Source organism: Puntigrus tetrazona, chromosome 17 (assembly GCF_018831695.1).
Source record: "Puntigrus tetrazona isolate hp1 chromosome 17, ASM1883169v1, whole genome shotgun sequence".
NCBI classification, from domain to species: Eukaryota; Metazoa; Chordata; class Actinopteri; order Cypriniformes; family Cyprinidae; genus Puntigrus; species Puntigrus tetrazona.
In genome coordinates, this window is record NC_056715.1 from 4,455,306 (window position 1) to 4,477,927 (window position 22,622).

Below are 22,622 nucleotides of genomic sequence, written 5' to 3' on the forward strand. Positions count from 1 at the left end.
ATATATGGACTTCCAATGAAAAGTCGGAAAAATAAAATAATCTTATGAAACAGCTGACATAATTTCCTTGGAGGGAAAACCACCTGGAAATTTAAGTGAGAGCTTTGGTTTTGTTAATTGTTTATTTTATCTTTCCATTCAATCTCAACATGTCCACCCTGTTGAAGGGAACATGAAAAAACTAATAGATATTTCTATTTGTAAAAGTACCATTTTTGAAAAACACAAAAATTCTTTAACTGGCAGACCTTTTGTATTAGCATTTCGCTCAGAGTTAGTGTAATGGATAATTTTAAGTCAAATCAAATTTTAAATATTACATCTTGCATACATATTCATAAATCTTTCAAATTGTTGGACATTTTTGGCCTTCCTCATTTAATTCGGCTCATAATTGCTTAAATGTAGTTATATAGTAGTCAACATTTGAAGTGGATCAAAGAAGTTCATTTAAAGTTGTCCTAAGACAACAAAGCATTTTGGTTTTAGGTTTCAGGACAACTTCGGTTAAAGGTTTTAATCCACTTCAAATGCTGACTACTGTATACGCAAGGTTGTATATTTTATTTTCCATGTGTTTCAAAGTTATGATGTCCAAAAGACACTGAATCCCTGGAATGACCTATACTGGTATTTCTTTCAGGAAATAAAATCTAGCTGTTGTAACTACATAATGTTCACATCTCTTTTATTAATAATTCAACTCTACATCAGGCCTACACTTAAATAACACAACATAAATTCATTCATTTGGATGTTTGCATAATTTGACCAATTCAATCAATAGGAAATAGGAAATACAAATATAACTTTATTCAGCATTCTACATTATACATAAATACTACTATTCTTATTTTCATTGTTGTTGTTGTTTTAAACAGTATTTACAAAAAAGGAGATTGCAAAGTGAGGTCCAGCTCACAGTTCTGTGCACGGTTGGGATGCCAGCGATTTCAACACTGGGAATTAGTATTATCGATCTTCAGTGGGTGTCGAAGAGTCTGTTTGGACACTGTCTGGACTCTCAGAACGATACATCAAGTAATTCAGTCCCTCATTGCTGAGCACAGGAGTCAGTCCAGTTTCCAGGTCTTCATCTCCATCCACACCAGTGCAGAGCTCTTCTTCTGAAGAAACCAGCACATACAGTTACCATAAGAGGTCAATCTAGTAATGAGTCAAAAAATCTGTGCACAAATCCGTAATTTGATTCAGACGTAACTGAGTAAATCTTTTCTGTTTTACATGAAGAAATTAAGATCATACCATCTTCTTGGTAGGCTTGGTTCACATGACCTGCCGCTCCATTCAGGTTTGCTCTTTTATCTGCCTCATAAACTCTCAGTTTCCTCAGGGTTTCCTCAAGGTACTGAAAGTTTGGCCTCTCAGCTGGTTCTTTGCTCCAGCAGCTCATCATCAGATTATATCTGAACAGCAGTAATATATCTACTCTCATTGAAAATATTAGATCTTTGTCTTCACATTCAATCAATTTATAACATGTATTTGTTAAACTCATCTAATATCACTTACAATCTCAGTGGACAGCCTGCTGGTGAAGGCAGTCGTGCATCTGTGCTGATATGGCTTAAGACTTCATGGTTGGTGTATGTGGGATATGGCAGCTTTCCTAATGTCATAATCTCCCATAAGAGCACACCAAACGCCCTGAAATGTGCAAATTACAAGAAAATATATTTGTAGAAATATGTATACAACATGTCAAAAAATAAAGATTCTAAAAGTGGTTGTTTTTTTTGTATGATGCCAACTATTTTGGGATTCTCCATGAAAGTTTTACTGAGCAGTTACTAAAATATTTTTTTGTTTGTATTTTAATGTAAAAAAAAAATATTTTCCAATACAACTCAAGGTTGCATGAATGATTCTTCAGTAAACCAAATATGCACATATAGAATAATTTATTTTCCAAGAGAGAAAACTTGTGATACTGACCAGACATCAGAATATTTATTGAAAATCCCATCTGTTAAGCTTTCTGGTGACATCCAGCGAACAGGAAGTAGACCTTCACCCTTCTTCCTGTAGTAGTCGTTCTTATACACGTCGCGGGCCAATCCGAAATCTCCTATTTTAATGACCCTTTCTGGGTTTGTGTAGCTTCGTACTGACACCAGACAGTTCCTTGCAGCAATATCCCTGTGAATATTAAATATAGTTTAACTGAGATGCATTTCAGAGCTAAAAGGTGATTTACATTGCATTCAAGGTGGACATGTTTTCATGCATTTACTGGGAATTAAAAGAAGAAAGTTTGTAACCAGGCTGTTTTGGGTCACCATTGACTTTCATAGTATTGTTTTGTCCTACTATGGAAGTCAATGGTGACCAAAACAGTCTGGTTACAAACGTTCTTCAAAATATCTTCCTTTGTGTTCAGCAGAACAAAGAAATTCATTTTTGGAACTACTTGAGGGTGAATAAATGACAGAATATTCATTTTTGGGTGAACTATTCTTTTAAAGCCATGCCACTAGCATTGTGAGCATTATGAGCACATCTTTACCTATGAACAAAGTGCATCCTTTCTAAATAAGCACATCCTGTGGCAACATCCAAACTGATATCCAGGAGGCTGGTGAGGTTCAGACGCTCTTTATGGTTCTATGAGACATAAGAAAATGTAAGCGCTAGTCTGTAAGAAAAGCACCTCGTATATTAAAACAATGCCTCACAGCTGCAGGACGAGCTCCTCTCAGGTAAGAACGAAGGTCTCCTCCTTCCATCAGCTCCAGGATGAGGTAATGTGGCTCGTTTAGCAGACACACTCCAAGCAAACGCAGGATGTTAGGATGATTAAACTGGCTGGATAGCAGCAAACACAAAACACTGCATGATTAATCTGCTCCAAAGTCACAGTAAAGACTTCCATTTCAAATGAATGCTTCCCCTTTGAACTTGCTGTTCTTTAAAGGGTCCTAAAAAGATTGTACCACGCTTTCTGCAAAAATATTAAACTGCACAACTGTTTTCAGATAATAAAAAGAAATGTTTCTTGATCAGCAAATCAGCATATTGGAGTGATTTCTGAAGGATCGTGTCACACTGAAGACTGGATTAATGATGCCGTAAATTCATTACTCATTCAAGAAAAAGTTCATTTTAAAATATTGCAATAGAAGTGATTGTAATAATACTGTATTTTTGACTAAATTAGCCTTTGGTGAACTTTTGAGACTTCTTTCAAAAACATTAAATGCTCTCAAAGACTCCAAACTTTCGAAAATAAATAAATACAGCAGAGTCATAACAGTAAAGGGGCCCATTAGACTTTAGTTTCTCCCACAGCACTAATTATCAACAACCCCGTGACAAACATTGTCATTTGCTCTAGGCCAGGGGGCCTCATCATCATTTGTTTTACCCCACTGTTCCCTATTATAATCATATTTTTAGTGTGATGCTGAGAGCAAACGTGTATTTTACCTCATCAAATAAGCTTCTTTTAAGAATTCAGTTTTCTCATAGTCAGTGGCATCTTGTCGCAGCGTCTGTAATAAGATAGGTTTGTGAAACATTTTATAATCACAGTCTGTAACTGTTGAAACAGCATAAAAGTAGTCACTATGGAAGCATCTGAGAAATCATGTTAATATGCAGGCTTTATATGTATACCTTGACAGCCACTATCCTCTCTGGCACAACTTCAGCAATTTGGCTGCCAACTGTAATTCCTTCATAAACTTCTCCAAAAGCACCACAACCCAACAACCTCTGAAGCTTCAGACAGTCTCTAGGAAATACAGGAAGTGACTCAATCTCTCCTTGGGCGGGTATGTTACTGGGAAATATGACAAAGTTGTTTAAACATTAACATTTGTGGTTTATAGATGCAATAAATCACACTGAAAAAAAAGCCTGTATACCTGATAGCATAACAGGCATTCCCGAGACCAACTAAACCTCGAATATACTCCAGCTCTACATCTGGATGGACGTGTGCAGCTGTTTGTGTAACAGTCCCATGATCCTTTTTCTTATGGCGTCTGTGCCAAACTACATCGAATATGGGGAAAGCAAATGTTGTGCTTTCAATTCCTCACAATCATTTTAGTATGGGGATGAAACAGACTTTTACAAAAGGGAACTGTGTCATTTGTGTACTTACTGACTGCAGCGAGGATGAGAATAATCAGTGTAATACAGGCAGCGACCGATACAATCACAATAATCAATGTCATGTCAGAGTCTAATGAAGAACCTGATGGGTGACAGCCAGAGAGCAATTAAATATAATAGTTGAGCTAGAAATGAAAACGTGCTGAAAATTTACTCACCAGCAACCATATAAGATGTAGATGAGTTCATGGACTTTATCTGAACAGATTTGGGGAAGTGTAACAACACTAGCTCACCAATGGATCCTCCGCAGTAAATGGGTGCCGTCAGAACCAGTCCAAACAGCTGATAAAAACATCACAATAATCCACAAGTAATACACATGGACTCCAGTCCATCAATTAAAATCTTGTGAAGTGATAAGCTACATGTGTTTTTTATCAAAAAATCTTTCATTGTGATGTTTTAACTTCAAACTATCATTTACGGCCAGAATATGAGTCCATCATTTATAGCGATGCATTAAATAACTCTATAACCTGTTGCCCATCAAAATCCACAGACAAACTGTTTTGGACTGTTCTTGCTTGAAGTACATTTTTCTATCTCTCTTTTGACGGCACCCATTCACGGCAGAGGATTCAGTGTTGAGCAAGTGATGCAATGCTAAATTTCTCCAAACCTGTTACGAAGAAGAAACCAACTCATCTATATCTTGGATGGCCTGAGGTTGAGACAATTTAAAAAACTAATTCAAGTAATTTTTTTTAGAAATAAAATACAGCAAAACAGTATATGTTTGTTAAAATGTTAATTTTAGTTTTTTAAAATCAACTACTTATTATGATTACTTTTTTGTTATATTTAAAATTAATTGATTAATTGATTAATGGAGGATTCTTACCTGGAGTAATCAAAGTTGTTTGTGTCGATTCCCCTTTACCCCAATATGAAAAAGGGGTTATGGTGATGTTTAATTTGGTTCCTGGCTTGAATCTTGTGATATTCATGACTGTTTTAGAAAATGTATTAAGAGGATGACAATATCTGGTGGGGATCTGAAGAAATATGTTGGAAATACATCATCAGTGTTTTTATTTCACCAAAAAAAACAAACAAAACTTTTTTTATTTTTTAACTTAAGGTTGATTTATATTCTCTAGTTTAAAACAACTGTAAAAAAAGATGTACATTCTGAAGCTGTTCCACATTTCTCCACAACTCCTTAGACACCACACAATAAAGCACTGCCCCGTAGTCAATATTGGACGGTTCCCAGTGTATCTGGATAAATGTGTCATTCCCTTCAAGAACAATTTTAGAAACTGCAGGTGGAATAACTATAGGAGGAGATATGAATCCATCTGAAAATAAAACATGTTCAAAATTATTCCGATTTTTTTGAACACGTCCTAAAATGAGCTCATAGAGCAGTATAAAACATAGCTTAGTGCTGACCTGGAAGAGGTTTCAGCATTTGCTGTACAACAGAAAAAGCTGTCAGTGTTTTGTTGGAAGACATGAGGACACTGGTGTTTTGCTTCAACTCCTGAATCCTGAGCTGTTTGTTCTCATCCAACCAAATAATCCGTCCGCTGTAGTAGCCCACTTGATGATCTGTGATTTGAGATGTTGTCCATCGTGCAAATTCAACGGCTTTAGACTTCTTCATCCTTTACAGGTTAACAGTATTTATGCAAATCATTTAAAAACACGTATTCAGTAAGAAAACGTTATCAGGATCCAAATTGCATTCATTAATGGGATACCTGTCACTACTGTTCACTCTGTAAAGATTTATGAGGGAGCCGTCCTGCACCAGCCAATACAGATATCCTTCAATCATGTTCAGTGTGATACCAGCAACCTATAATCAGAGTTATAGGTTATCAACATTTATACTGTTTAAAAGTGTCAGTGATTTCAACACTGACAATAATGTTTTCTTAAGCCTCAACTGTGAAAGATTGTGTGAAGACTTGCTAAAGATGCTGAAAACATTTGACACCACAGGAATAAGTTACATTTTAAAATACCCCAAGATCCCAAAGCTTTGAATGCTAGTGTATTTGATGTTTTATGTGTATATTTATGTCCTCGCCTCTTTCCCAGAGAACACACTCAATTTTTCCAGGACTTGGTAGCTGTCTCCATCCAATCTACAGCCTTCTACTGATGTTTCAGTGGTCCAGTAGATGGCAGCATTCAATGAATCAATCACCAAACTGAGAATCTTCTGCTCTGCTTGGAGAAATATCTCCACCTCATGATCAGACACAGACCCTCTGCATATCTGATAAGAGATGCAGCATATCTCAAAATAAGTTGCTACTGCCACATAGTCAAAAAATGTCAATAAAATATTAGTAGCTACTTTTTATTATGTGGTTCAGTTTTCATTCATAGAAGCATTATTTAATATAATAACATACTTGATTTGTGTTGCAGCTCCAGTATAGATACTGTCCCAGCCACTCAAAGGACAGTGCCTCAGCATTCATAACAGATGGCATGGTCTTCACACTTAATGGCTGATCAACCAAATCAATCCAGTTAATGTGACCAGAACTGTTAGTCCAGTAGATCTTGGAATTATACCAGTCCATATCTGTTCACGAAGAATGGGAAAACATGCCATATACCTTGTTATATAGCGAGAACCATTTAAAAATAAAATATAAATTGTAAAATATATCAGAGGCAAAATTATGATGTAGCTGTTTCTGTAGTTATTTATATATTTTTTGCATTATATAACTAAAATAAAGCAAGTTCAATGCATTTTAAATAAATCATTTCAGTGCTTGTGTTAGTAATTCATCTATTGTTTTTTTAATAAATTAATGCTTTTATTTAACATGGATGCACTAAACTGATAAAGTAACTGAAAAAGTTACCCATGGAATTTGAAATGATTTGAACTGAAAAAATTTTTTTTTACTGTATTTTTGGTCAAATAAATGCAGCCCGGCTGAGCATAAGAGACTTAAAAAAATTTTTTTTGAACAGTAGTATATATCTCAAGCATACATTTCCAATTAAAACACTTCAACATATGTTATATGAAATAATAAAATTATGGGGTAATACACGTTATCAGTTGCTTATTAGCATGCTTATTTACTAGTAATTAAGCACATAACAATGCCTTATTCTACATCCCTAATCCTACCCAATACCTAAACATAACGACTACTAACTCTTAAATTAAAAATGTATTAGTTTTAAAAGTCGTATTTATTATTTAAAAGCTCGGTTATTCAGCTGTGTATGATTAGTGGGAAGTGAAGCTTATAGAACAATTTGTTGAAAATGGTCAGATATTTTTGCATTGAAAACAGTGTAAAAAACTCAATTAAATTAAGTGACTCAGTGTAAATAACTTTCAGATTTACTGTTATGTTTTATATCTGATTTCTCTGGATTTTACCTTTCACATCTCCAATATCAGACACCATTTGTTCCACAAATTCAATGCTATACAAATCTTGCTTCCATATGTCTCCCTCACTGGCAGCAGCAATATATGGGGCCTCAGCGGCTGAGGAGAAAGACGTCTTTTTAAAAGTGGCCGGTTTATAAACGTTAAGGTAAATGATGCATTGCATCAATATAATCACCAGACTGGAGAGTTGTTCCTTCATATGAGACTGATTTGGAGCATCCATCAGGGGAACAAGCCTTGAGACTGATGCTGTACTGCTGTGAGCTCTCCAGATCCGGAACTGATGCATGTGTGGAAGTTAGTCCACTTAAATTCATCACCACCAAGCCATTCAACGAGCAGTTTATAGCATACGTCCAATTTTGCCAGGCAGATGGACCTGCATGGAACAACACTGGATTTATTTAATAGCAAAATAATAAACCTGGCTTCAGTAAACGAATAGCCAGAAAAATAGTCTCCTACTAATAAATCAATCCAAAAGTGCTATTAAATAGACATCACTCACTTGCACCAATGATATTTTCAGGTTTATCCCAATAAACGTTGGCTTTATCTGATCCAAACAGGACTTGAAGCTGTCTTGGCCTTCTTGGCACAGGATAAGGTTGCACAGATGCACTAAGGTAGCACAGATTACCGAAGCCATCATTTTGACTATGGATCACGTCACAGTCCATAGCAAATTCATTAAAGCTGGCCACCTGACTCTGGCCAACTTGTTTATACAACGCATAACCGTTGGTGAGCATGAATAAATCATCCTCATGAACGATGCTGTTTGCTTCGATGTTAATGTCTGTGTAGAGCGTAACTGGAAATAATCCATCCACAGATGTGGCGCTGAGCGTTCGATCACTTCTGTTGTAATAAACGAGTCTCTTGTTGAGGAAACTGACCACAAAGTTAGAGACAGAAGGCGTTTTTACGACATGAATTATCTCATGTTGTTGGACAGTGACGTCTGGAAGAGGGCTACGATATATTCCACTGCTCAGCAACAAGAAAAGCCATCTGACGAACACAGTTTTTCAATTTGATTAAATTTCACTTAAACTAACAAAATATTTAAACTAATGCCTCTAATGGAGCAATAAATAAATAATTAGCCTAATAATAAATGTTACAGTATCATATTTGTAATAAAATGATGAAAATACTGTAATGCTGATGGTTTACGCAATGGTTTATAACTTTATATAAAAGCAGATACGGTGCTTATCCAAACAATTTTTAATCATGTTTATGACACTCACCCATTATATGGATCTGCAATTATATTTACAGCTTCACTGGAAAGGTTGAGATTTATATCCACTGGAAAGGAACAGTCATCTAATCCACAATAGTAGACCTGCATTGTATTTGTGTGGGAAAGAACGTACAGTGACATCATTAACATGAAAAAAGTATCCATCTTTCTTGATGGCACCTGTTGCGTTTGGCTTGCCGTTCAAGTAATAGTTCACGCAAAAATTAAAATGATGAGTTTGTTTTACCATCGGAACAGATTTAATTTAGCAAGAAGCCATGCATTTATCAGAAACAAATTCACAAAGATATTTTAACTTCAAACCACTGCTTCTGTCTGTAATCCATTAAAATGTATTCTCCAGTGAAAAGTTTCTTTGTCCTCTCACATTAAAACCCACTAACATGTTTAAAACTGTTTTGAGCTGTAAACAGTGCTTGATTTCTCTCCTGATTGAGAGAACTCAAGTTGAAGTGAAAAACATATTAAGGATGGCTTTGTTTAATAAAAAACATGCAGCTTTTCACCTCACAAGACATGAACGCATGGACTGGAGAGGTGTGGATTACTTGTGGATTATTGCAATGTTTTTAATCAGTTTGAACTCTCATTCTGACGGCACCCATCCACTGACCCATTTCTCTAAATCTGTTCCAATAAATAAACAAATAAGACTTATCTCGGATGGCCAGTATTTGAGTAAATTTTCATAGGAAAAAAAAAAATTTTGAGTCAACTATTCCTATTTAGTTTGTAAACACAATAAAAAAAAAAGCATTTACAGTAATGCACTTTCGATAAAAGCCTATGGGGAAAAGCATACAGAATATTTCCAATATATATATATATATATATATATATATATATATATATAAATATATATATATATATATATATATAATATTAAAGTGGTTTTGTTAATTGTTTGGTGCAGAAACACATGACAACACCCCTTCAGAGTTGTCTAAATGGTCATTTTAGTCCCCTAATTAATGGTAAACACACACCCTACCACTGGACGCATAGTAAACCCTCTCATAAAGCCAGTCTACAGTCAGAGCTGTGACCTCCACTGGGGCAGAGTGCAGAAGCTTGAGATCTGAATACTCGGTTAGATTTCCAGTCCCTTTCACCCAAATACGAGTCCCTTCGGAAAAATAGATGCGGTTGGATCTGTAGTGCACTGCCACCCCTGAGAAAAATCATAACAAAAGCAAAAATGTCAGAAATCAAGGACCATCTACATCAAAAAGTACATCTTATTGCTCAAAGGTTATTCTACTGAACTTACTACAAATATTACAAATTCCCCAATTTATAAATTCCTTGCAATAAATGAACACCCTAATTACTGGGGTAAAGTATGGAGCTAAAAAAAATTATGTGTGTAGTATAATTTGTTTTAAACAATTTTGCTCTCCATTTAGTTTTCTTACCATCTAAGAGAAACAAATGGGATATTTAAGTACCCTCATTTGTGATTACTCTCTCCTTTGGGCACTTTTATGAGGTGGAAATATATTGATTCAAGGAAGAACAGACCTGTAATGTTGCTCTCAATTAGACTGCCTGAGAGACATTGTGCTGTAGTGAAGAAATCGGCATCTTCTTCTCTCATCCTTAATGAGTTCCATCTGGATGCAAAGACCCACCGGCCTCCATTCTGCTCTGAAAGTCATCACAGATGGAGCAATATTACTATTGTTTATTTCAAGGCATCACAAACACACTGCATTGAGAAATATTAGCAGAATGCTGAAGTACTGTGGTTGCATGAATCTTACCATGATCTCATCATGTAGGACAAGCTTTTAGATTAACAACCTCAAATTTTAGGTTAGGATTAATTAAAACTGACATGGTTTTTATTGTTGATGTCAATGTTTGTAAGGTTTGAGGCTCATAGGATTTTTTGTAAAAAGTTTCTTATGCTCACCATGGCTGCATTTTGTTTTTAAATCAAGGCGAAACATTTTTTTAACCATTTTTACAATTTAATTACCTATTATAATATACTTTAAAATGTTATTTATTTCTGTGACAGTAAAGCTAAAGCGGTCCTTCAGAAATCATTCTAATATGCTCCTTATGAAGCATTCCGTATTATTATTAATGTGGAAAGAAATTGTGCTGCATAATATTTTTGCTGAAACTGTTACGCTTGTTTTAGAATTCTTTTGTGAAAACAAAACTTAAAAAATAAGAAATAGAACTCTTCATAGCATTAAAAAATCTCTTGACATATGCTAATTTTAATAAATAATGGCTTTAAGTTGTATAGTGCTCTGAATTTTGAATGGATTATTTTTTTTTACAATGAAATTATACTTTGTTATAATGTATTATTATTATACATAATTATACATTATTATTATTATTATTAATATTATATAGAACTGACTGACTATAATGCACAAATCTGTATAAATAAAATATTTTAGAATGCAATTCTCTCAGCAAAAGCAATGTTGTTCCAAGACCAACAAAAAATCCAGGTCCCACTTGGCAAATTTTATGGAAATTTGTGTAGAATAAAGTAAAAGTTTCACTCTGAGCTTAAACTAACCAACTTGTGCTGGTGTTGTTATGCTGGCTTCAGCGACTGAACCCTGTCCCTCTTCATTTACAGCAGCTACAGAGATCCTGTCGGTACAATCAATATTATATATCAACAAAAAAAGAATAATGTCAGATTAGTACAGTGTAAAATTTTATATACACATAATTCTATGTTGCATATAATTGCAGAAATATAAACATGGGAAGACTACCTGTAAGTAGTGTTATGGAATGTTGGGTAGAATGTGTTGAAGAATACATTTCCTCCGGTTGTTACACTGATGACGTGTTTGTGGGATGTGAGATTGAGGTTGAAGCCCAAGATGGGTCCTCCTGGTTTTTCAGGGGAAGACCAGCGAACCTCCACACTTTCTCCAGACAAGCTCTCAATGCTCTCAATGGATGGACTGGAGGGCACTTTTTAGAAGGGAAACACATCAAACAGCTTCAAACAACTTATTTTGAAACATAATGTAGAAAGACTGCTGAGGAACTGTTGATTTAACCTACGTCCAAATGGTTTAGTTTGGTACCAAGGGCTCACTGGAGAACAAGCGTGTGTTTCTGCGAGAAGGGCCCAGACCCTGAATTTATAGCAGGTAAAAGGTTCCAGCTCTTTGACGGTGTACGTTGATTCTGTCACATTCTGAGGAAAAAAAAAGGAAAATTGTACAAATGTCAAAAAATGTTCTATATTCATTTCAAAATTACAGTTTTCTTTGTAGCTTACTATAATGAGAAAAATGAGCAAAAACATAAAAAAATCTGTAATTTGGTCTGTAACTGTAATTTTATGTATATTTTGGGAAAAAGGTTCAAAAATATGTCCTAATAATAAATATTCTATTTACTAGTCATTAAAAATAAACTTAAAAAAAAAAGATATTGTTCTTTCCTTTTCATTTTTTACAACTGAATATATAAATTGCTGAATTTCACCGAGTAATTTATAATGTGCGAATGCAACAAAAGTCTGGGGAATTTAATCATCAACATATATAAACATAAAGTCATGCAATACCTCTGCTTGTGCCCAGATCCCAGACAGACTCGGACCGGTCCACTGAAGAATATACACCGCATCAGACTGATTCACAGACTCCCAGATCAAAGTTATGTTATGAGATCCGATCCAGGATGCGTAAGGTGCTGCGAGCTGACATACAACATCTGGACAGGAAGAGCATAACTGTTTGTAAACCAATCAGCAAACACACACCAAAGTGAAAGAAACCTAATAAACTGTAAATTTGATTATTAATCCTTGCCAGTAGTTCTACTCACTTTGGCAAATGGCATCCGTGCACCGTCTGAAGCCACTTTTGGCTGTCTAGAGTTACAACATTTCAGACATCAGCTCAAGCAAATGAGGAAAAAAATCAATAACAGTCCAGATTGCATATTAACAAATCTTAAAAGTCTTACCATGGGGTGCACTGAAGCTTCAAGAAGCCATTTGTCACATGATGAAGCTTTGAGAGAAATAAGCAGAAAGAGTAACGCTGACAGAAACTGTAAAACCGTAATTTCCTTCCTTTTCCAACAAACGTTTTCCATTTCGCATGCGCCGAATTTCTGGATTCAAAACACAACCCGCACAGAAACACACTGCTAATGTTCACATAACAGTAGCGGGATTCCCCAACGAATTAATTATCGACCACGGTGGGACACTGGCCCTTTAAACATCCTTCAAAGCTTGCGGTCACCTGTTCCGTGTGATTCAGGTGTGTCTGACCAGAAACCAGACAGAAACAGGCGTTTCGTAACAAGACTCTCGAAGTATGTGTCATATATATCCATGCAAACAGATTAAGCAGACTGAACTATGGCCACTTGATTGTAAAGTGTAGAAGTTCTTATCTTTAGAGTTGGCAAAGATTCAAGGCAGTGTTTGTTCAACGGTTAAACTGTAATTGCAATCAGTTCCAATGAAGGAAAAGTGTGAATTTGATCAATAACAAAGTGCTCACTATAGTATGTAAAGGTATTTAGTTTCAGATTGAGCGTATCTAAGATATTAAACATAACTATCCAGGCAGGTTTAGACTGAGAATAGCGAGAGCAAACAGCAAGAGGTTAATTCAGCTGAAAGAAAAAAAAAAGGTTAGATGCCATTTTGAATTTAACGCGGATGAAAACGAGGCTGTGAGGGAAAAATGTAGTACCAGGCATTTTTTAACCTTACGAAACTGTCTTACAGAGTTTTTGCTGACATTTCATCAGCTGATAAACAACAGTACAATCTATCAAACATACTGTACCATATCCATCACAGCCTCGATTTCATTCCTGTCAAAAGTTATAGCTCTGCCCTGACTAAGGTAACTGTTTTCCTATGCCTGTTGATATCATCTGTCACATAATGGGCAAAAATTATTTCAACTTGTTCCTGGGTTTGTAAAACCAAACAAATAATGCAGTCAGCATCATGTTATTCATTTATGTTTTGTGACCTCTAGGTGGCGATGCTTCATAAAACCTTTGCTGTAGTCTAAATAATGACAGAGATGAATTATGTGTACCTTTTATGCATGATAAAATTTAATTATATATATTTATAGTATCATTTTTAAAAATATGTAATATATTTACTTTATTTTTTTAATGGTAAATACATACCTAGTCTCTTCCACAGTGTAGAAAAACTACCTATTTAATCCATGTTTTAGACATTATGTACCACGAGGGTGAATAAATAATGAACCATCCCTTTAAAAATGTTCATGCATGTTCCATGCTACAGAACATTAACTATTCCCAAACACTGCATGTTTACACAAGAGATTTGCTTATATAACCTATAAAAACAAGCAGACTTTTTCTGAGGACCAGGACTCCCTTCGTATCGATCGAACTAGAGATAGCGGTGTTGATCATTTGCCTTTTGTGAGTTAATGCATGCATGTGGCATGCAAAACATCCACGCGGCAGGAGAACCGTGATGTCTGCTCACTTCTCAAACGAGAGAGCTTTCACTGATGCGCCTAATTAAGCTACAGGTCCTGTTGTGAAGGGGCTCCTTTCAAGTACACAAACCCCCTGCGATTGACCCTGTGATGTGACAATGAACTAGATGTACTTGTTTATGGATTTATCACATGAGGAGCTCTGACCCTTTAATCAGACCTTATAAATAGCAGAAATGTTTTTCCACTGTCTTTGTCCAAGTTGTCTCCTCGCCAGGCTTAAAATATCACACGGTCAGTTCAAAAGAGCAGAGCATGAATATTAGAGTTAGAGTTATGATGTATTATTCGCTTGGTATTTGGGACCCCAACAATGCTAAAAGTAGAGGTTATTTGATGTCAATTACAGGTAAGAATTATACATATAGATGCAGGAGTGCGACTTAATTTATATTTACTTTAATACAGTGTCTTTCCTTTTTTAGTTATTGTCACCTATAGAACAAGTAATATTAACCATTGGCCGTGTTTCAGAAGTGGAGTAGTGTCCACGAACATTTTGTTTCTGATGGATAAAATCAAGATCCTACACCATACAGTTTTCATAACCGTTGCATTAAAACAGTTTCGTGTTGACAAAATATTTTAAAGAAGATTTTTATGTGTTTTAAAACAAGTATCTCACAATATTAGTACACTTTAAAACAAAGGATTTATATTTAAACATATTTTAAAATGTAATTGATGCCTACAGTCGTCACTGTCATATGATCCCTCAGAAAATATGCTAATATGCCAACAAACACACACACACACTTGCATTTGTGGTTTACAGTCTCTCTATAGATTATAGTGTACAAACTATATTTTCTATTGCCCAATGCAAAACCCCCTAAACCTACCCCTTACAGAAATCTACTGGCACATTTTGCATTTCATAAAACACTGTTTAGTATTTTTTGAACCTTTTGTTTTATGGGGACATAGTCGCATACACATTTGTGTTCTCGTAAATCACAATTGCTAGTACAAACACACACACACACACACACACACACACACACACACATTATATGCATACTTTAGTATAAAACTTGTCTGCTGCCACTTCTCACCAATCCAAGACAGGACGACGACAGCACTGTCCAGACTGAGTATCAATGGATTAATAATTTGGATTTACTATGAGCCAAAGACAATCCATACAGCATAACACTCATTCCACAATGCTGCTTAAATTCACGAGGTCTGGGAAAACATGCTTTATGGGCAGCACATGACTGGGATATACTACAGGGTCTTCCGCCCCCGCTTTTCAACTGGAGCACGTGTCACTTGAGGCCATCCTAGAATCCCGAAAAGAAAAACAAAAAGCATTTTGACGCAAGAAAAAAAACGATGTACCACAGCACGGCCTTTTTTGGAATCGGCTGTAACCGGGCCCTCGTGAGGTCATTTTCTAAACACGTTTAACGCAGGTTTTGTCATCCTTCTGCAAATGTTTGAAAATCCCTCACACCTGCTTTAACACGTAACAGCGGGAGTGTGGGACCGCAGCGAAAGTTGGGCCGGGAGGAGGGGGGATTCTCCTAGGATCAGCCCACCACAACAACGCAAAGACCGCTGTGCAAGTTTTATTTCGAGGGCTGCTGAGGATTTGTGGGAACAAAGGTAGTTTATTCTGGGAGACCCTCATTGGCAATATCCAACAAGAAAATCCCCACCACGACTGACAGGTCCTTCTCACTGAAACTGATTAAAAGTAAGCATTGAGCAATATAATAAGGAAGAAATGCGGAAGCTTATTTCTTCTCCCTGATTGCAGAAATACTGCGTCCAGCTGATGTGTCTCGGTTCCCATATTAGGGCAGATGCGAATGTGTGTGCATAAAAATAGTTCAAGGCATTCTCCCCAGCCCATCGCTCCAAATCCCTCCGGAGAGCTTTTTAATTTACAGAGCTGAAGGAAGCGTCTGTTTTCAGTTGATAGGTGTGTTAATCTGTCTGCTTGTGTGCGAGAGTTCCTGAAAACCCTTGCTAATAACTCACCAATAGGTAGATATCCTGCATGTTCTTCGCATATCACGGACTCATCTATTTCTAATTTTAGCCTGGAGAGAAGAATTCGCTTCTAGTACCACTACTTTCATCGAAACAATGAAAAATGAAATGCGTAAACCTTATACTTATAGGGATGCGAGGTAAATAAGCTCATTTACATTTGCTTTTCATATCTTACGAGGTTGATGATAAAGTTCATGCTTCGGTTTTGGCTAAACATCAACTTTCACCTGGGGGAAGCTAGCTGGAGGCAAATGCCAACATGCATGAAATCATCCTTTAAATACATAAACATAATTAGGTATGACACTGTGTAGAAAAATGTGCGGGGCTAAATTAAATGAAAATTTGTAGAGAAAATAAACAGGTTTGTGTCAACTACAATTGGTCTCACGCATGTAATTTATGGCTGGAGAAAGGAAGAAATTATTACATTTTAAGAAACATTTTTAGAAACCTTTAATATTGCAAAAAATTTTATTGCAAGAGTGCAGCATATGGCTTATGGCTTAACCCTTAAATTGGGCCATTTTTCCAAGAAAAATATACAAAACTCGGTCCGAGTGTAAAACAGAAAATAGCAACAATGTAATGAAATTAAGAAAACATTAAATAGTATTATTATATGAAGTGTTAAATTTCACACTATTTAAAAGTTTTTGAAAGACATTGCTTGTGATAATGACGACTGCATTTATTTGATCAAATGCAATATTAAAATATTACTACAATTTAATATAGCTGTTCTCTATTTTAATACATTTTAAAATGTTTTTCCATCCTCTCATGCAAAGCTAAATTTTAGCATCATTACTCCAATCTCCAGTGTCACATAATCCTTTAGAAATCATTCCAATATGCTGATTTGCTACTGTAGAAACATTTATTATTATTATTATTATTATTATTATTATCATAACTATATAACTTCCAATTAATTTAACAGATCATAGCATAGTATAAATAAATAAATAAATAAATAAATTATATATATATATATATATATATATATATATATATATATATATATATATATATATATATATATATATATATATATAGCGTATATAAATTATCAGTTACACTATTTTAGTTACAGCCAATACAAGGACATTTTTGTAACAGTCTAGGAAATCTTTTTAGCTTTTTTATAAAATGCTTCTCGACCAAGGCTGCGAATCCCTGCTGAAATAACCCACATAAACAACTTAATCACTCTGCCTCTTCTGCCACCTTTACAGAATGCCATTGCTACGTGTCAGACACGCGGGCCCCGTTCCTTATCCTGTGGAAAAGCTGCACCTTCCCTGACCTGACATTTCTGTTCAGAGCCGTCCATCTGTCATAAACAAGAGGTGTTGACAGCACGGCCCTCTGCATCTTCACCATCGACTGACACAATTTTCTCCGCAGCTGTGAGAAAACAGATGAAGCTTTGAAAACGGAGAGCAAAAACAAACAACGAATAAACACGATCGCTCGCGCATCCCCAAGCCCAGTTGCCTTCTCAAACAGCGCGCAACTGCCAAGCATTTCCTAAATTTATACCAAGAGGTGAGAAAATCCACAGAGAGCGATTGATAAATACTCTAGTAAATGTGTTTCGGGGGGTTTATGGTGCGTCATGCAGGACGGGATAAAACCCAGGCCTCATCCAGAGCTTAATTCATCCGTCTGTGATGACACATCATTGCACTGTCACCTTCTCGTTCATTACTGTACATTCATTGTATAAGAGATGGCAGAGCTACCGGGGCTTTCGCTGTGGAACGACACGCATAGCTGCAGGACGGCAGGAGACGTGGAGGCATGCCAAAACCAGTCCAGAGAAAACACAACCAGCTCACATTCCTCTACACATCCTTGGCTGTTAGATAAGAGCGGTGTGCTTTTCAAACGTTTACCCCGTGCCAGATTTAGGGTTTCTAAAGCCTGTAAAGCTCCTTAACACAAAGGAGCAAGTCGATTTTCTCAGAATCAGCAGTCTTTGTTTCATATCTCATACAACTTTTTTTTTTAAAAATTGTAAATAAAGACTACTGGAAATAAATTTGACAAGAAAATACCATTTCAGCCTTTCGACTTCAAAATTTCATGATGAATCGATGTGTCACTTGTGTTTTCTATGTAATTATTTTCCAGAGAAAAATTACATTTAAATTCAACACCAACCTTAACCTTAACAGAAGGCATACATGATTATGTTCTTGTAATATTAATAACATTAACATTGCTAATTTACTGATTAAATATACACATTCAAATATATTCTGTTATAAGGACCACCGTTTTCAAATGTCTTTAATAATTAATATTTAACACGAGGCTGTTAACAAATAAACTGATTATTAAATCAATAACCACTCTTTAGAGCTTTTTAAAAAAATATGTAATATATTAATAATAATAACTATAATCAAATTATAAAATTATATAAACCATAATATGTTCTTTTCCCGAAAATTATGTATTTTCATCTTACAGAAAGAAAAGCTTAAATAAATAAATACATAATATATATTTAATATTTAAATGTATTAATTTTATACAAAATATCTGCTTATCTGCTTTTTTGGGGGGACAAATGTATAAGTTTGGAGAAAAAACATTGACATTTATATTTTTTTAGATGGCAATGAGCTGGAAAATCACTGCTGTATTTCTATTTTTGTTTCACTGCCAAATCTAACAATCCTGCCACTCCTCCCTATTTACTATAAACCAGAGTTTGGAAGGATACTGATCCAGCATCGACTTCCTTCATCCGTCGTGTGTCATCATAACAAACACTGGACGGAGAGGCAGACACAAACAGACCCTCCTGTCATCTTGAGACAGGGATGCGTTCCCTTTGCATCTACCGCCCTCCCGTTTGTTTTCCCCACCCCTTTCAGTTCCTCCTATAAACTTTGTAGCGTGTCCTGAGAGCCCGTGTGTCTACATCCAACGTTCTCCTGGCGCCTCACACTCCACCTTTTATCTGAAAGGACCGCTTCCTCCTTCGGCTGCCGTTCAAAGGGTAAGAAAAAGGCTTTTAATCAATTCAATCCTACGTTTTAGCCACCCTCGAACGGAATTATTGCAGCTACTTCAGCAACGCAACATCAAAACTTTAATATTAACACGTTACGATTTTCCAGACATTGCACGCAGTTTACATCAGAAAATAAGAGAAATAAAGACATCTAACTTGAAGGACACGGAGGATGAGCTGTCCAGAAGGAACGCCAAAAGCACATTTGCATCCTTAGCTGAAATGCCACTTTTGTAAAAATTTGTTTCCATGCAAATCAGCGAACTGAACACAGCCGGTCAAAGTCAAACAATAACTTGACGAGGTGTAACATATGTGGAATACATGGAATACAAATGTGCTTTGATGTTTTCTTTTTTACTATACATACACAACCAGCACAGAGGATCTTTGTCCAGTCTGAACAAAAGGCAAATCTAGTTGGCTTTTATTAAACTTCAATACAGCTTATCACAGATGCTGTAGTGTTTACTTTACAGCTAAGCGGTTATAATCGTCACTGGATCACAGGACAGGAATGCAGGGCCTCTCTTGATAAACACTGGCTTTTGGAGACTTCAAAATGAGATCAAGCGCAATAGCCTCTGCTTATGCGGAGATATTTTTATTTTTATCATCTAGCCGATGGTTGTTTATCCTGTCCACACGGAGCAACTCGAGTCAAGTGCTGTGCCCGAGGGGCTAATGGCGATGCAGGGTCTCTTAAATCTACTTCAATCCTCATAAACTATAGCTACACTGAGATTTCTCATCTAAAACACTCTTTTCCTGAGGCCAGATAAGAAAGATAGAGAGACAGATAAAGAAAGAGAGGCAGTCTAACTACGTTGTATATTTAACGGTCAATTAACTTGGTTAATAGGAATGCCGTTCCCGGAAAATAATCAAATAGTGTCTTACTTGGAATTACTTGTATATCGGTTTTAGTCCAGACCTGAAAGAATGCATCAACGGTCGGTGGTTGCCATCGTTTAAAGGAGTGTTGACATTTCGAGGGACTCGACTGAGTGTACGTGATCTTTTGGCAAAGTCTGGAAATACTGAGCACATGTATCTGCAGACGGCCGATAGGAGAATAGCTTTTGCCGTTAGACAAGTGGCTGTCACTCACAAACGCATGTCATTCACAGCTTTTAACACGAGTGCCCTAAAGAGTGCGAGAGTACCAACTTTGAGTGCCACTACACAGTGTTCATGCTAATCACATCACTTTGGAAAAAGGCAAATATGCAAAACAAACGCATGCTATGAATAGAATTGGTAAAATTCCTGTTGTTGTTGTTGTTGTTATTAAAAAATCCCTAATAAAGAAAGCTCTGAATTTGCATAATATCTACTGGAAATATTTTCATGTAGTATTTTTAATAACTCATGTATGTGTTAAACAAACACATGACCTCCCAATACACAAATTATTATTTTTTTTAAATAATACAGTATATTTTATTTATAAATATAGTATTTATAAAACATATTTAATAATAATACAATATATATAAACAATTACATATCATAATTTCTATAAATTAATAAATATAAACAATGCAATAGTTTTAGCAGTATTTATAAAACATATTTAATAATAATACATTATAAATACATATACTAATATATATATATATATATATATATATATATATATATATATATATATATATATATAAACAATTACATATCCTAATTTCTATAAATGCAATTGTTTTCTTACTAAAATTATATATTGGCTTATAGGAGAAAAAAAACATCTTGATATATAACAAACAGTTTATATACGGTATGATAAACTATGCATCAGATTGTTACACATTTCTCTATAGCAAATATTTTGTTGTGCTTGATGCATTTTTTGTTGTCATAAATATAAAGTAAAATAAAAATTGTTAATATTAATATAGAATTATCACTACCTGAAATGTTAAAAAGTGGGCAGCATATATCAGAGGTTTAAATTAAGGCTGAAAGCAGATCAGAACAGATTTACTAAAAATACATCCAAGTGTAATCACCTGCTATATTTTTATTTCCAAAGCTTGTATCATCATCTTAAAATAGAATGATTTCTCTCATTTTCACCACAAGGCACCACAAGAACGCAACAGCACCACCATCTCCATCCGGTCATTCCTCTCACTGCCACTTGTCTGCAGTCTTCATCAGGATGGAGAGGGTGCAGCACATGACCCGCTCAGCCATTCGGAGGGCGTCCAACATCGAGGTGAACCCGCAGACCAAACGCAACCTACAAGATCTCATCATCAACTTCTCCCTCATCCTCATCTGCCTGCTGCTCATCTACATCATCGTCTTGCTCATGTGACACCGAAAGATGACCACCGGCCAATCGCAAGACGTGCTCTACAAGACCTTGGACAATTTTTGGTGAATTGAAAATGTCCTACTGATGATGCAACACATGTTAATTTCTCGAAATAATACAGATTTTTCTTCATTTATGTCCGCAGCATTATATTCTTACAACAATACACATATTTTTTGACTTTTGGATGAGTGCAGATCTCACTTTGTTCATATATGTTTTGTATTGGGATATATATATATAAAACATCGAAAATCGTATGTTAGGTAAATTTTGTATATGATATCAATGTACAAAAGGAAGCAGTCATTTGAACTGGTGTGGTTCACAAAAATTTACATCAAAATGCCTGTAACTTCTGGAAAACAGTGCCGAGTCATTTATGTAAATATCCCCTCCCAAAAAAAAAAAAAAACAAAATGCATAATTGTTGTGTTGAAATGCAAAATGTATAGGTCAGTCACAGAGATCATATATTATACACTGAGGAACCAAGTATGTTGGCACTGAGGTAAATTAAGCTGGTTCGCTTAACATATTAACGTCTGTTTACACTTCCTGTGAACATGATCTGAGAACAGGGGAGAGAGGGCTAAAATGGGTAATTTAAGGATGTTTTTAAATGTGGACAAGCAATAAAGAGAAAGTTTGTTTTAAAAGATCCAACTGGCTGAGTTTTTTAAACAAAAGTGGCGAGAAACAAAGCATGCGTGGATCTTGTTCAAGTCACTGAAGCGGAAAACCATAAAAAGCACCATAAAAAAGTGTGTTTAAAAGGATAGAGTACAAATACGAAATAAAAAAGTCCTTGTTCCAAATCAGTACGCCTTTTTGAATAAAAAAATGTTTATAGTTTATACAAAGTTGTAAATAAAACTGTGATTACTGGAGTACATTTCTTTGTATTTATAATTATTTGTCAAATTATTTCTGAATGAAAATAGTTTTTGCACCAGTTTTAGATA

At 35.5% G+C, this 22,622-nt stretch overlaps 2 protein-coding genes across 3 annotated transcripts; one reads left to right on the forward strand and one right to left on the reverse strand.

Moving 5' to 3' along the window:
- Positions 1–798: 798 nt before the first annotated feature.
- Positions 799–20,767, reverse strand: ros1 (c-ros oncogene 1, receptor tyrosine kinase). Of its 2 annotated transcripts, XM_043262732.1 has the most exons (29): positions 20,241–20,767; positions 12,762–12,808; positions 12,621–12,666; positions 12,358–12,506; positions 11,847–11,982; positions 11,549–11,753; positions 11,344–11,420; positions 10,320–10,445; positions 9,785–9,969; positions 8,782–8,879; positions 8,034–8,539; positions 7,701–7,904; positions 7,511–7,621; positions 6,513–6,688; positions 6,182–6,373; positions 5,850–5,947; positions 5,539–5,753; positions 5,272–5,444; positions 4,985–5,138; positions 4,130–4,222; positions 3,888–4,017; positions 3,637–3,802; positions 3,448–3,512; positions 2,697–2,826; positions 2,528–2,625; positions 1,957–2,160; positions 1,534–1,668; positions 1,267–1,427; positions 799–1,127 (listed from the first exon to the last, which is right to left on the reverse strand). In XM_043262732.1, exons 2-29 carry the CDS (start codon positions 12,762–12,764, stop codon positions 973–975), a joined length of 4,191 nt encoding a protein of 1,396 aa, XP_043118667.1. In that variant the 5' UTR covers positions 12,765–12,808; positions 20,241–20,767; the 3' UTR covers positions 799–972. The 2 variants fall into 2 exon arrangements, with proteins under 2 accessions (XP_043118667.1, XP_043118666.1); XM_043262731.1 differs by lacking the exon at positions 20,241–20,767 and having other exon boundaries at positions 12,762–13,624.
- On the forward strand, positions 19,170–22,318 carry LOC122361773 (cardiac phospholamban-like). Its single transcript, XM_043262736.1, has 2 exons — positions 19,170–19,325; positions 21,420–22,318. The coding sequence occupies exon 2, from the start codon at positions 21,499–21,501 to the stop codon at positions 21,655–21,657; it is 159 nt and encodes a 52-aa protein (XP_043118671.1). The 5' UTR covers positions 19,170–19,325; positions 21,420–21,498; the 3' UTR covers positions 21,658–22,318.
- The last annotated feature ends 304 nt before the right edge of the window (positions 22,319–22,622 follow it).